Source organism: Parus major, chromosome 9 (assembly GCF_001522545.3).
Source record: "Parus major isolate Abel chromosome 9, Parus_major1.1, whole genome shotgun sequence".
In the NCBI taxonomy this organism is placed as follows: domain Eukaryota; kingdom Metazoa; phylum Chordata; class Aves; order Passeriformes; family Paridae; genus Parus; species Parus major.
In genome coordinates, this window is record NC_031778.1 from 20,800,397 (window position 1) to 20,814,918 (window position 14,522).

Sequence of the window (14,522 nt, forward strand, 5' to 3'; positions counted from 1 at the left end):
GTCCTGCAGAGTTCTGCTCAGTAATTCAAAGTGATTTGTTCCCCATATTGTCCTTTCTTTAAACTATTGCCCCTGGAGAGTTATCTGCCTTTCTCACTAACCAGCCCTTGTGGAGCCAAGTGTGAGGAGCTGATGACAAGTGACAGGCTGTGGGTAAACTCCTTGAAAAGCTCGAAACCAGCAGATAGCTCCATCTCCAGATGAGCTGTGAAAACTGGGCTGATGTGAGAAACTCTCCACTGAATCCAGCAGGGAGGTGGTGTTTCTCCAGATGTGTGTATAGGGACAAGAAAATATTGAAAATTAATGGCATCTGCTTTAATCTGGGAATCAGGGATCTCTGGAATTTATGTCTACATGCCTGGCTGTGCGTTGCTTGTTGCCACTGCTGTTGAAGGCTGTAGTATGGGTTGTTGATGCTACAACCCTTTCATCCCTGACAAGTCTTCTGGTCATCTCAGCCCACAACCATAACTGAAAAATAGATATAAGAGGCATAAAACCATCCTAGTTTAAAAAAAGCAAAAGATTGCTTTTCTTGCTCCAAAAGGCATGTGGCAGTGAGACATTCTCCTGTTACAGGCCATCTCTCTGGCCACAACTCTCACTGCAAGGAGGGAACAAGGATGTAATTTCTTGACCAAGGTGATCCCAGATCATGAGCCCAGCAGCCTCCTGTGAGGGCTGCAGAAGCTGGAGTGTCCAGCAGTGCCTCAGGAAGGTGCAGGCTGGCTTCTGTCACCCCTGCAGACACACAGACCAAGCCACAAGCGTGACCTGCTGCTGGAGACTGAATGCCTGTGTGTGAGAGGGTGCTCCCTTCTCTTAGCATGAGCTTGGCAGCAGCCATGCTTTACACAGTGCATCTCCAGGAGTGGGGTGTTAAGAGGCTGTAGTTCCCAAAACAGCTGCCTTGGTAAGTAATTAAAACAACTCCTCTGAGACCACATAAACCTTTGACAGCGTTTAGTGGTAGGTAACGATTTCAGCTTGATGCAAATGTTGGCTGGTCAAGGTTGAAACTCTGTTTCTCAGAAGGATGAGATCTAAACATTTAGAAATAATATCTTCTTGGTCAGAAACTACAGGAATGACTTCCAGTGAGGAGAGCGTCCAGCTGCTGTACTCTAATTGATCTCTGCATCTGAAGAAGTGTGGTACAATACTGGTAGTAACTTTAGATCTTCTGGGGGCTATAGATGTGATTTATGATTGGCACTGCAGCTTTTTAGAGACACAGAGCTCAGCCAAGCCTTTTATATATTGCCCTGTTGAAGTTGTGTGCTTGAATTAGGCATATGTTGAAGGGGTTGATGGCACTGAGGCTGCATTCATTTATCAAGCCATTGAAAACCTTGGGGTTCACTTAGCAGTCATGCTTTTGCTGATGCTTCTGGTCTGATTGGCTTCTGGCTCTTCTAGAGGAACAGTCTTCTGTGAACTGGAAGGTGGGCTTGTCATAGAGAGCTGTAAACAATTCATGGATCCTGTCCTGGTGATCTGTGAAATGTGCTGTAGAGCTTTAAAAGATGAGAGGAATGGCTGCTTTGGAGGGAAACTAACTTCAAATGAAGAATAAGTACAGTTGTGTTGTCTTGAGGGTTATTGAGTATCTCGGCATTTTCTTACCATGCTGAGACTCATAGAGGCCACATGTTCATTTTCATTATCCTCAAGTCAAATCTCGCCTTTTGCTTGAATGACCTCAGGACAGATGGACTCCCCATGTTGCTAGCCATGCTTTTGAAGGAGTGGGAAGGAGGCTTGGACCCTTCCTGTTTTGTTTAATGTAAATGTGTAGCTTGTGGGTGGCTTTTCCTTGGCCTGGATGTCTCTGACATGCAACATTGGAGGAAGGTTAATTTTGTATATGTCATTGTTGTCCTCTCCTCATATCACTGGTGCACCTTGGCCTGTGGGACCCACCATTTGCAGTGCTTTATTTTGGCTGGAAAAAACCATTTTTACCCAGGTCGGTATGTGTGTTCCTTATAGGCTTGGAGCTCCCACATTTTATATTTGTGGAGAGGGTACAGAATGGCTGCTTTTTCTTTTGACGTGCTAGAAAGGAAAAACTAGGTCAGAGGAACTCTAATTTTGTGTGTGCAAGTGTGAGTCTGTGAGCAGGAAATCTGGAATACTCAGTTTATTGTAGTTTCAGTGGCTTGGCCTCTGCAGAACTAAGTGGGAATGTGTATGTGCATAGGGGATTTTGTCTTTTTCTTCCCCTAGCACTGATGTTGGCTATTCCTTTGCTGGCTGGGGGCTACAAATCCACACTTACATCCTAAATTGAACAGGTAATAGTTGAAGAAGTAATACAGTTTTATTGACTGAAAAGCCCAATGTGGTGATTAGTTCTTATTTAATTTTGCTGCTGCCAACTATTGGCAGGTCTTAACATTCTGGAAAGGAAAGAGACGCTCACATGGTGGCTGGAGCTTTACTGCAGTGAAAAGCTGAGGAGGAAAGTGTTGGAGACCTGGGATTTATGGCTTAGGAAAGGGGAATGGACAGAGCACAGATGTGCCTCTTGGGCCTAGAAGAGCATCTCCTGGTGAGATGCTGTAGGGGTGTGGTTCAAGTAGATTTGTAAACAGTCTCCTCAGCTGTCCAGGTGAGAAATTTTTCTCCTGTTAGTAACTTAGCCTCGAGAGCAGTTTTTCTTACGCTGCTTAGTAATGCTGTTTCTTGACTAACATCTTCTTTTAAGTTACAGAGCTGGGTGTTTCGGGGTGAGGGAGGACAAACTGCTTCTTCAAAATGAAAACAAAGCCCTTGGAGAGTTCATTATTACTCTTCCAAGTAGAGCAGCTTGTATTGCTTGAGTAGGCAGGAGGTGCAGTGGTAGATGGCATTGATGATAGCTTGTTTTGTGAGTCTCTGGATGGGTGGGCGAAGGAGGGGAAGGTACCAGAGCTAGCAGGAGAAGGCGTGAGATTAAGCAATCCCTGTGAGGGCTGAGTAACATCCAGTAGTCCAGCACAGTTCTGCTTCATTGCTTGGCTTTTATCTCAAAAATACTTGTGCAGCCTTTTGAGGTTTTTTGCTCCGCTTTAATTAATGGGCAGGCTTAGGGCTATGTGCGATGGAAACTTGAAAAAGTCATGTCCCCAACCTGTTTTTCAGAAAGTTCCCAGTGACTCAGTATTTTGTTGCCTTGGCCTCTGCCTTTCTGCTTTGTTTGCTGCTGTCTGTAGCTATATTAACAATCCTCTCCTGGCTTGTGCAGTTCGTCTTCATATTACTCACAGGGCTGTTAACCAGAAGTGCCTTGGAGATGGAGACAGCCAGCAGATTACTAAAAAGCAGCTGTGTCTTCAAGTGCTCTCCAGACCCCTCTGTTTTTCTCTGATCTGCATGTCATTTGGGGTAACTTTCCCAAGGTGATGCAGACCTTGTTTTGTCAAACTGCACAAGTGCTTTAAATCCTGCTGTAGAAGCCAGTGCAGAAAGTGTTGCAAAGTGAGTGAACTGAAGGGCCTTCAGAAGGAATAGCAGGGGGCTTTATAGAGTTGAGGTTACTGGGGTCCTGATGATTGTGAGATTTATGGCTGTTTACAGAGCTTCTGGAGCTTCCTGCTAGCATGAGAGGTGGTTTCACAGGGTATGGCCCAGCCCAGGCATTTGACCTCGGGGAAATGAAATCTGGGCAGGTGTATAGTGAGAGAGCTAAAGGCTCCATCCTTGTGCTCATTCCTTGCAGTGATGCTTTGCATAATCAGAAATGTTACCCTGATGACAGTTTTGCCAATTGAACTCTACTGTTCTTCTGTCTCTCCTGCATTCCTTGCAAAACCTTTCTCACATTCTGAATCAATGATCTTTCATTTCTGCTTGGAGCTTGGTAGTGTTGGAAGGCTCAACTTTCTCCAGGCTGTTGACACCTCAAGACAACCAGTTGGGTTGGCAGTGCTGCCATGCCAAGCTCTCTGATCCCAGGTGGGATTGTGGCTTTCCTGGGCTGTCTGGGTGCCATGGCATGGCTGTTAGTTTACAAGAGACAGCTTTTTGGGAAGAATGACCCTCTGGTGCTTCCCAGTGCCAGAATTTCTTTTGTGACTGCCAGGACTTGTCCTAGGCAGAGGCACCTGCATGCAGACAGAGCTCCCTGGGTCTCGTGTTGAGGGTGATGAGCAAATGGCTTTGTAAGCCTGCTTTGGTTTTTGTGGGATCTCCTGTTGAGGCTATTTCATTATGGAGATGTTAAGGCAGAGGCTCATAGTATCCTGATGCTTGGGAGCATTAGTTGCACAGGCTTTTTTTCTTGGTGGAGATTAAAAATCCTCTTCTGATGCCACAGAGCTGCTTTAGCTGATTGGTGCCTGGGGACACTCCTCTGTTACTGACCCGTAACTGCACTGCCTCCGGTTACACAGTGCTTTTTCCTTCTCTAGGGTTGTAACATTTACTTAATGACTGGGGAGCTCCATGATTTTTTGGCTGGAAGTTGTCATTAGCTGCTAGAATTGGGGGACTAAGTGCACAATGATTACAGAGGCTCCAATCTCTGATTTCCCCTCCTGTGCATCCACAGCAATTGTGGTTTAATTGGTGTGCCCCTGGGTTCCCCTCTCCTGAGCATCTTTCCACTGTCTCCTCATGTAACCCTTCCTGTTACATCCCTTTTGTGTGGGCTAGAAAGGAGGAAAATGAGTCTCCTTCAAGGAAAACAAGCAGATTTGATGTACAGGCTGTGTATAAATATTTCTTGTGTTTATGGACACCTGCATGGCAGTATTTAAAAATGGCTAACTTGTGTTCTGCTCACTCAGTATTCACCATAGCCAACACTGATAGGTACCTGCAGCCCTTGGCCCTTAGGTGACTTAGCCCTGGGTGTGGATATTGCTCTCTGAATAGTCTCCTCAAGCAAAGTGTTGGCTCTTTTGTGCCTTGGACTTGTTGAGACAACATGCTGTGGGCAAGGACATCTTTCAGCTTTAGTCCTGTGGGTCTGGGTTAGGCAGAAGGGAGGGAGCAGTTCTAACCAGGAACCCACAAGCCCCACTGTGTGCTCCACACTGATAAGTCTTCAAAAGGGAGGCCTGTTTTGTTACTGAAATTTAAATATATCCTACTTTATCATTCACACACAGAAGTCTCTTTCCTGATAATGCACCAGTTTCAAATACACTGTTTATTGAAATAAAGTGGTCTTTTTGTTTTCCTTACCCATGATATTGCTGGAAAGGATGATGCCTCTGTGTTTTTCTGTGTCTTGGACTGGTTTAGCCACTGAAATGTTAGTACCACTGATTTTCTTGAGAGATAGTAGAAACATAGCAATTTCCTGCTTGAAATTTAGCCTGTCCTGGCTTTTCCTGTGGCACAAGAGAGCTCAGGTCCCAACCCATCTCTGCCTGGAGGAACACTGAGTCTGCACAACTTGCTGCTACTCTGTGAAACATTTCCCATCCCATGGGCAGCTGAGAAGTCCTATGGAGTGTTTTGTTGCTTTATGGAGAGCATACTTCATGGAGACCCTGAGTTTGCTCCTGTGTCTTCTGGCACAAGTTCTGAGTAGCAGGGAGGAGGGAGGGACCCTACCTTAGTTTAAGGGATCTTGGAGAAGTCCTGGTGCTACAACAGCTGTACAAATCCTTTTCTGGTTAGAGTGAAGCTAAAGTAGAGCTGACAGTTATTTGTGGGTTTGTCTTAAATGCTGTCTCTCTCCCCAACCCGTTTTAAACAATGCACCTTCTTTGCCTAAACTAACAGCTCACCTCATTTTTTCCTTTTATTTGTGGGTTTGTTATTCAGTGCAGATGTTTTCAGTTACAAGAGGTGCAGTAGTTCTTGTGAAGGCATTCTGGGGTGTGGGAAGAACAGGCTGTAGCTGCCTTATCATCTGTGTGTCCCTCCTGGATCGAGGAGAGGGCATTGGCAGAAGGAGGAAGGTGCCAGGCTGGAAGCAGCCGTGTGGGATGAGCTTTGCAGCCACCCCCAGCCAAGTGCAGCCCAGCGAGCTCTGAGCTTCAGCACAGGCTATATTTGGTCTGAGATTATTCCCTGCTTGGCCTGGATTGGTCCTGGTTGGGGCTCTGCAGGCTGGATTTCTTTTTCCCCTGGTTAACATCACCCATGCTGTGTGCCTCTGTATTTTTCTCCCTCGCTGCCCACTGCAGCCTGCCCGAGCTGGTGTCGCTGCTCTCTGGTACCCTCCTGAAGCATCTCAGCAGGGGCTTTGTGGGATGTGCAGGATGTACCCCTGGTACCAGGGGCAGCCTATTCCCCATCAGCCATTAAGATGCAAATCTCTTTTCTGTGTGTGAATCGGTCCAGGGAAGGCCAGTGGGAAGCAGGGCTTTTTTCCTTGCCTGCACTATCCTTTGCTGTGTGCTTTCTGGAAAGGCCATTAATAGCACATTATTCCTGGGTTCTAATAGTAGCTCTTGGGGAGTTTTTCCCTTTGACTGCCTGCTGCATGGGAGGATGGCAGGCCGAGGAGGGCAGTGTGTCTGGGAGGAGAGATCCAGCTCCCTGTGCTCCCTGACACACTCCCAGTGTGTTGGCTGTGCTGAGGTGGAGCTGCCTGTAGCAGCAGTCAGGGGAGCACTGTCACTCCTGGCTGTGTGAGAGATGCCCAGTTACCCTGGCAATGCTTCTGGAAAAATGCAGGGAGAAAACAGGATGGGGAGGGGACATTGCAGCAGCCTGGGTGGTGGGAACTGGAGCGGAAGGTGTGGGTGGTGGAAGCAATGGGGGAAAGCCCTCCTGGCACAGAGCTGCCCCTGGCACAAAGCTGCCCTGGGCACAGTGACAGCAGAGGCAGCTGTGGGACTGGCATCACAAACAAGTGGTGGATGGACTCAGGCAAACCTGTGGGAGCCACAGATGTGACCTTTGAATACGTTAGAGCAGTCAGCCTGGGATGGTGGGATTGGGCACTCTTTAGTTGGAGCATTTGTAGAAAGAGGTTGGAAAACATATCGCAAAAAGGAGTTCTTTTTATCACAAATGGCCAGCTGCATCCCTGGATGTTTCTCCAAACCTCCTAAGCATATGCCTTAGGCACGGCTTTCTTCTGCCTTAATCTCCTAGTGAATATTCAAAAATAGATATACTTGTAGCACTGGAAAAGCCTCTTTCAGAGTTGTTTCAGCACTGCAGAGAGCAACCCTTAGGGAAGAAACTCAAAAAATAAACAGCAGCTGCTGCCATGTTTCCCCTTCCCCGCCTCCTCACCCAGTGTGGAAACCCGGTGTCAGTTCCCTTTCCCATCCATTCCTGGCATTTCCCTGCCTGGTACCAAGGCAGCAAAACCCACAGGCCATCCACACCCAGCTGAGATGCTGCGTGCTGGAAACGCGTTGTTGCTGCGGCTTTGCCCGTGTGCGGCCCAAGTGTCTGGATGAAGGTGTGTTTGCAGCAGGGCAGATACATCCTCTGTGGTCTCCAAGCCTCCTTCAGCACAGCTTCCCTGCCCTTTTTGCATACTGTCCCACTGAAGGCTGAGTGGGGTTCCCACCCTGGAGTAGCTCAGGGCTTCCCAGGCGGCCTGAGGAAGCTGCTGGTCCTGGCTGCCCTGGCCACACCAGGACTCAGATCAGTTTACTTTTGTGGCACTATTACTGGATGAATTTTTCCTCTCAGCTTCTCACCAAGATTCAGTGTTTGACTTTCGGACCCAGAAGCATCTTGAGTTCATGCAGCTTTGTAATGAGTGAAATCTCTATGTCCATAGCAGGGTGGTGGGTGTCCATCTCTGTTTTCCTCAGGAGTGCTGCTGGCTGATCCTCCATGGCCTGTTGGAGCTGTCTGCATCCCCTTGGGTCACAGCTGGTGTCCCTGGGCTCTCTGGGATGCCACATCATCCAGCAGCTCAAGTGACTCCAAACCCAGCAGGGAGGATGAGGATGGGTGGTGGTGTGGGAGGCAAGGTCACCCCTTGGCTCAGGGACACACAGACCCCAGGGATGTCAGGATGTCTCCACATCCACCAGCTTCCAGGGGGATTGTTCTCTCCAAAATCAGAGTGATGAGTACAGGAAAAGGAGGAGGAGCAGGAGAGTATAAATAAAGCTTCTGGAAGGGGAAAACCCACTGAGAGGAGAAAATAGCAGTGCTGCTTATTCTTTCTTTCTTTCTTTCATTCTTTCCCCACCCTCCCTCATACCTCACTGCTCGTATCATCTGTCCTGGTGGGTGCACGTGTGTCCAGCTGCACTTCCCCTGGCTGGGCACATGCCAAGTGGAGGGGGATCTAAGGACAGGGTTTTGTGCTTTGCTGCCACCTTTACAAGGTATTGTGTCGTGGTACAACATTGCCTTAGATCTGCTCGTCTCAGCTGACAAACCGGCATGTCAACAGCCAGGATGCACCAAACCAAAAATGTGACTGAGTAACACTAATGCTGCTGACCTCAGGAATAGACCTGGAAACCTCTGCTTTGAGCCCCAGAATGGTATCCTGCCTGTTAGCTTGTTTTATTCCAAAGCTGATGCATAAGAAAATCTAACTTTGAACAGCAAATGTTTGCTGTTGCACTTAAAGCATGCACTGAGTGGATGCTCACATACAGGCTCCTGCCTGGTGTCTCCCAGCCCAAGTGCTGGAAGTGGGCAGCACTGGGCAGGTCTGTGCTGCCCAGAGTGCTGGAGCTGCCCACACAAGGCTGTCACCTGGGCAGTGCCACACTTCTGCTCACTGTCCCTGTAATTCCCATCCCTGGTCTGCCTGAAAACCTTAAACCTCTCAAAGCCCTTGTCAGAGAAATGCTGATCTTCATAAAATGTTTATTTTTTTCATAAATCTATAAATATTGCTCATTTAATATTCTTTTTCTTTTCTCTTAGGATCCTGCAGGAATCTTTGAATTGGTAGAGCTCGTTGGCAATGGTACCTACGGGCAGGTTTATAAGGTAAGAGTTCCAGCTGTAGTGATCCTGTTTGCTTTGGCTGTGTGTTGAACATGAAGCATCCCAGCACATCACCTTGACTAGACTTTGACCATTTCAAACCTGACAAGAAGCCTTGCTGAACTCTGACCTTTTGGTGTTGTGTGCAAGTACCGTGTAGCACACAGAGCTCTTATAAAAAGCAATTCACATTAGTTCTGAAACTGTCACAAGAAAATGAATTGCTTTTTTTTTTCCCCCTTTGCCCCTAGTTGCTTTTTATTGATTAGATGATGAGGAGGGAGTGAGAAGTCTGTGCTTTAATAGCTAAATCTTGATCTCTTCTAAGAGCTGAGTTTATGGCTGTAATACGCTGCCAAATGAGTTTGCTACAGTCTAGTGCTCTGCTTGCACACAGGCTGGCTGCTGTCCTTTCCACTGGCAGGAACCTGCTACAGGATTAAAAACACTATTAAAATGTTTTTATTAAAGTGCCTGTTACAGTCAGTAGGATTGCTGTAAATTTTTCTGAACATCTAGAAGCAGCAATCCAGATGAGAATAGTGAAGGGACTGTGGAGAGCAGGATTTTAAAAGCATGAACTTCTTTACAAGAATATTTAAAATTCCCACCTCTCCTATATTATATCACATGTGTATAAGATGTGTCCCAAACACATCTTAGCTTGGAGGATTTCCAGATTTTGTTGTCTTAGTGGGGTCTTTTTATGGACTATTTTTGTGCATTTGTGGTGGGATTGAATTATTTCAAAGTCTGGGGTTATCTGTGTTTATATGTGGTGGGGAGATGTTTCTTGTCGTGGTTTCATGAGGAATCTGCCAGCTTTTTTGGTTCTGCTGGGAGTTAGTCCCCTGGGCCTCATTCTCCAAGAAACTCCTGTATGTGTGGGCACAAGTGCTGTGTACACGTGTACTCATTCGTGTGTGGGCACACAGAGATCCTGTTTACCCGTCATGCCCATGTTTCATTTTGACTGTAGAAAAGAATATACTCATGTGCTCCTTCTTCTGTGGTTTTGGAGACAAAGCTCTTGCTTGTCATGCTCTAAAAGACAGTGAGCTGCCCCTGCTGAAGAGAATGGTGTTTAAAGAACCAAGATTCCCCCATCCTCCTGCTGCTGTGGACTCATCCTGTCAGTAGAAGGATCAAGGGATTGAAGTGAACTGAAAATGAACTGGAACTTCTGGAGTTTTAAATGTGTGAATTTTGAACTGAAACAGATTTCTTTTTAAAAAATAACAAAAACAAAGTTAAAACTGCCCTACCCCAAAGCTGTTCTTATCAAGGTTATATTCCAGGGAGCCTTCCCTTCTGGTATTCATTGTTTTCCCACCATTTGCTCCCTGCCACGGGAGCTCTCTTCTGAACTGTTTTTCTTCTCAGCTGCTAAAATAACGGTGGAAGGTGACCTAATTTTAACTGGTTCATATTTCTAACAATCCATGGAAACTATGTGCTTGTAACAATCTTTTCAAAGCGTTGTGTTTTTGTGGAGAGCAAAAAAGGGAAATAAGCTGGTGCTGCTGGTTGTGTGGCTCAGCTGATCAGGTTTCCTCTTGCTGGGTTTGATTCTTTCTGTGTGTCACCTCAAAGGGGAAAAAAAGCCACCCAGAAATGTCCCAAGTGTAGGCTGAATGTTTCTGTGTTCCTTTTTCCCGTGCTGTACAAGGGGAAAATCCTCCTGGTGTTTTTAACTTGCTGGAGTAACCGGATTGTCCTCGGTGTGATTCACGTGGTGCCGGTGCCAGACGGGATGGTGACGGGGGTGGAGGGGAAAACACTGCTGTCCAAACCAAATTAGTAAGTATTGAGGCATGAGCTCAGGCTAAGCCTGACTTCACAGCTCTCTTAAACTGAAGTCCTGGAGTAACACATGTGCTGTAAACAAAAGGAGACTTTGATATAAAACATACATGACTGTTTATGGTGTCCCACCCTAAAAGCCAGTGTGGAAATAAGATCTCTGCGATTCTTTCTCTCCAGATACCACCGCTGTATTTATCTCTGCAGCAAAACAAATGGATCAGCTTTCAAGACACACAGACCTTCTGGCTCCATTCTAAATCAGCCCTTAGAAGTGATCCATACCTAGGAGCAGCATCCTCTGCAATCAGATGGTTGTTCCACTGCCATTTCCAAGCCCCTCTTGGGCAGGGCTGGACTGTTCACTGAATAATTTAGTTTGGAAAAGGTATTTGAGTCCAGACAATAACCCAGCATTGCCAAGCCACCACTTAGCCATGTCCCTAGGTGCCACATGTACACATCTGTTAAATCCCTGCAGGGGTGGTGACCTACCCCTCTGTGTGTGTTACCTGAGGTAGCACCATTGCTGCCCTCCTAGAGGCTGTGTGCACCTCTGGTTGTGTTTTTTGGGTTCTGGTGTTGGCTTCCAGCCTGAGCTCTGCAGGTCCCACCCCTGTGCTCTCACCCAGGAGCAGTTACCTGGTGAGCATCACCCCCCCTTCTCATGGCTGGTCCCTCTCTGAAGCAAGAAAAGCAACTTTGCTGTTGGAAGGAGGCAGAAGTGAGATGTTTATTCCAGGCAGGGGATAATGTTATATATCTCTGTGCTGCAGCCTTGATGTTTCCCTTAGAAAATCTGATATAGCAGCAGTGTCTTAACACTGCTGCATGGCCAGGTTTGTACTGGAGACTGCAGAAGTCCTGGTGAGAACCAGCTGGCCTGCCCAGGACCTGGGGGGAAAATGTGCATGGTGCAAACTTCCCGTTAATCCCATGGGATAAAGGGCATGGTCATGTTCTTCTGGCAGCTGAAAGATCTCACAGGTTGAGGAGCCTGAGAAGCGTCTGGGAGTACCACAGTAACAGGAGCCCTCAGAGAGCAGGGATTCATGGAGCCAGCCTCAGCATCTGCTGGAGAGGTTGGGGAGCCCCTGCTGCAGCACATGCCTTCCTGCTCCTAGGAGAGTTGTGCTGGCCAAGCCTGGTTCCCCTTGAGAGCTCCCAGAAGGAGGGCACCCACTGCCAGGATGGTGGGGATGCAGGGTTTGCTGCTTTGATGCTGATTTCTGGGTCATGGTGTGAAGATATCTTTCAGGTGGTTCACAGCGCTTCAAAGCCTGGCGCCCTTGAGCCTTGCACTTGAGGCAAAGGCGACTGGTTCGGTTCAACCTCTGTATTTTCCAATAAAGGTCTTTCTTTGCTCAGGACAGCAGGTTAAAATGTCCCTTTGGTTCTTCCCAGCTCTGGCAATACCCCAGTGACACCTGGGCACTGTAGGAGCCCTCAGCAGCGACCTGCTCTGCTCTCACTTCTCTAACCCCAACCACAAGCTCTTTGCTTTGGAAAAATGCAGAGAGAAATAACATTCCTTTTTCACTGCTTAACAGTCTCTTTTGAATAACTTGATTTTTATTTTAATGAGGGACCAAACTGGTGATGACTTATCTCTCTAATTGAATTGGAAGCTTTTCTTTATTGTCTAATAATCCTACATCTAATGTTACAGATTGTAAACTGGTTTTGATGAAAGACTGAGAATTTGCTAGCTTCTGTGCCAGACATAGTTGCAGTAGTTTTTTTTGTGTCCTTGGATTTTATTTTTGTTATAGGTGTTTAAGGAAATGACTGTCAGGAATACAACAAGTTGGACTTGGGGAATTCAACCTTTGCCACACTGGTTTTTAGCTGATGGCTGAAAGCAACTCTAAACACAAAACTCACTAAGATGCTTCAGAGCATTACCTAAACTGTGAAGAAATACTGCTTTTAAGTCCCAGAACATTGTAATTGCTGTTTATTTCTACTCTGCATGAGAGCAAACAAATACTCCTTAAAATACTGTGTGTCCTTAGATTGCCTGGATAGTTCAGGACCACAACCAGTGGGGTGTCCAGCACCAGTAAGTACATGGGTTCAAAGGAAGAGGACACTGGGCTACTCAGAAGTACCTGTCCAATAAATGGGTGCAAAGCCTGAGGAGACATGCCATGGGCTACTTTCTGTGCACTGAGTAAGTGGAAAACCAGAGCAATCCCCCAGTGTTTTATGGGCTTAGCCATGTCCATTCACACAGTGGATGATGTGAGTGTAATGAGTGAGTGATGGTGTCAGCCAAGAAGGATTTTGATGCAAGCCTTTGCAATAGTGACAAAAAAAATCAGGAAATAGATCAGATGATAAACTTTGTACCTCTCATCTTGTGTATTTTACATCAAAGTAAATGATGTTGAGATTACATATTCGCATGCTTCTTCCCAACTTGCCAGGACAGTGGTCATTAATGCCAAGTGCTGCTTTGCCTTGTGCCCCAGGGATGTGGCTCTCCATTTACAGCTTCAGCAAGGTTTTATTTTTACAGGGTACAAGATAGAGTATGTGGGCACCTCTGTAACTGCACAATAACTATTGATTGCTTAATTATCTGGTAAATGCCATATAATCACCAAGCTATTACGCAGCAGTAGTCTGTGCTCTAGTTTAGAGTGTGTGGGATCCATGTGCTGCCTGTGTCAGCTGTGGCCCTCCAAGGAGCTCCTTTACCATCACCACGTGATGGGGCAGGGGTATCACCCCTAGGAGCCACCCCAGGGCAGGTGGAGCACCTGGACAGGTTCCTGGCTGCCCACAGGCTGTCCATGTCCTCTGCCAGCCCAGGGGAGGCAGCTGTTTGAAGAGAATGAGATCTTTGTAATTGCTTTTTGTTGTACTTTGTCTGTCTGTCTGTCTGGGGTGCAGTACACGTGGGGAAAGGTTGAAGAAATGAAACCCAGGGTTTTCAGTCAGGGCTTACTTATTTTCCAGCTGGTATTTGCCAGAAGTCAGGCCGGACCCACCTGGAGGCAAATGCCCAGGTTTGACCCAGTAGATGGAGATGTTGAGGTGTGTGGGTATTAGAAAGTGGATAAAATATTTGAAATCCAAGGTGACTGTTGCTGGAGAGCTGGGAGCAGCAGGATTGCTGGGACAGTTTGGTTCCTGAGACAAACTTGTGGGAATGTCCCAGGCACAAGCCTGTGTTTGATAATGTCTTGGAGTTTGCAGATGCCAGAGGAGGGGGGATAATGTGTGTCCTGCACTCCCTGGGTGCTGTCTGTGCACTCCATGCACAGTGGTATCCTTCCTCCTGGCATCCCCAGGCCTTCCACCAGTGCAGGCTGCTGAGGTAGCAGGTAAATATCATAAAGAAAGACTTCTAGAAGACTCCTTTTTCCTTTAATTTATTTTTGAGGGTGGATATGTAAAACTAGTATGTAGTCTGTGCCATGATTAACTTGCTTGACATCTGTCTCAGTCTGTCTGCTGATCAAGTGCTGGGCCCTTGCATCAGTCCTGGTGAAAACAAACACTCTGCAGGTTCCTGGGTCATTATTAGAAGTTCATATAATTAGCCTGAGTCAAGAATGACAGTAATTGTTTTTAATCATCAGTTGGTTTATTGTCGCCCTTTCTGAAAGGCCGATGGTCAATAGCTCGATAATTAATCACTGTTGCTTTATCTGTGTGGAAGAAGCTACCGTGCTGCACACTATTACTAACTTCCTGGGGATTGTTGCTATAAAGAATTAACTGTAGTTTACATACACAGCTTTTATAGCTGCAGACTGACTGCTGTGCCTTGCTTGAGAGGCCAGGCTGAACGTGTGCCTGCAGAGCAGGTCGTGCTGCCAGCTGCCCTTGTCTCAACACCTGGCCAG

The 14,522-nt window shown here is 46.9% G+C and overlaps 1 protein-coding gene across 7 annotated transcripts in view; it reads left to right on the forward strand.

The window, feature by feature from the left end:
• TNIK (TRAF2 and NCK interacting kinase) overlaps window positions 1-14,522 on the forward strand; it is a 151,062-nt gene that overhangs the window by 17,597 nt on the left and 118,943 nt on the right. For all 7 annotated transcript variants that reach the window (XM_015637582.2, XM_015637581.2, XM_015637586.2 and 4 more), the window contains exon 2: window positions 8,800-8,865. In XM_015637582.2, the coding sequence (XP_015493068.1) occupies window positions 8,800-8,865 (66 nt within the window). The remainder of the gene's footprint in view (window positions 1-8,799; window positions 8,866-14,522) is intronic.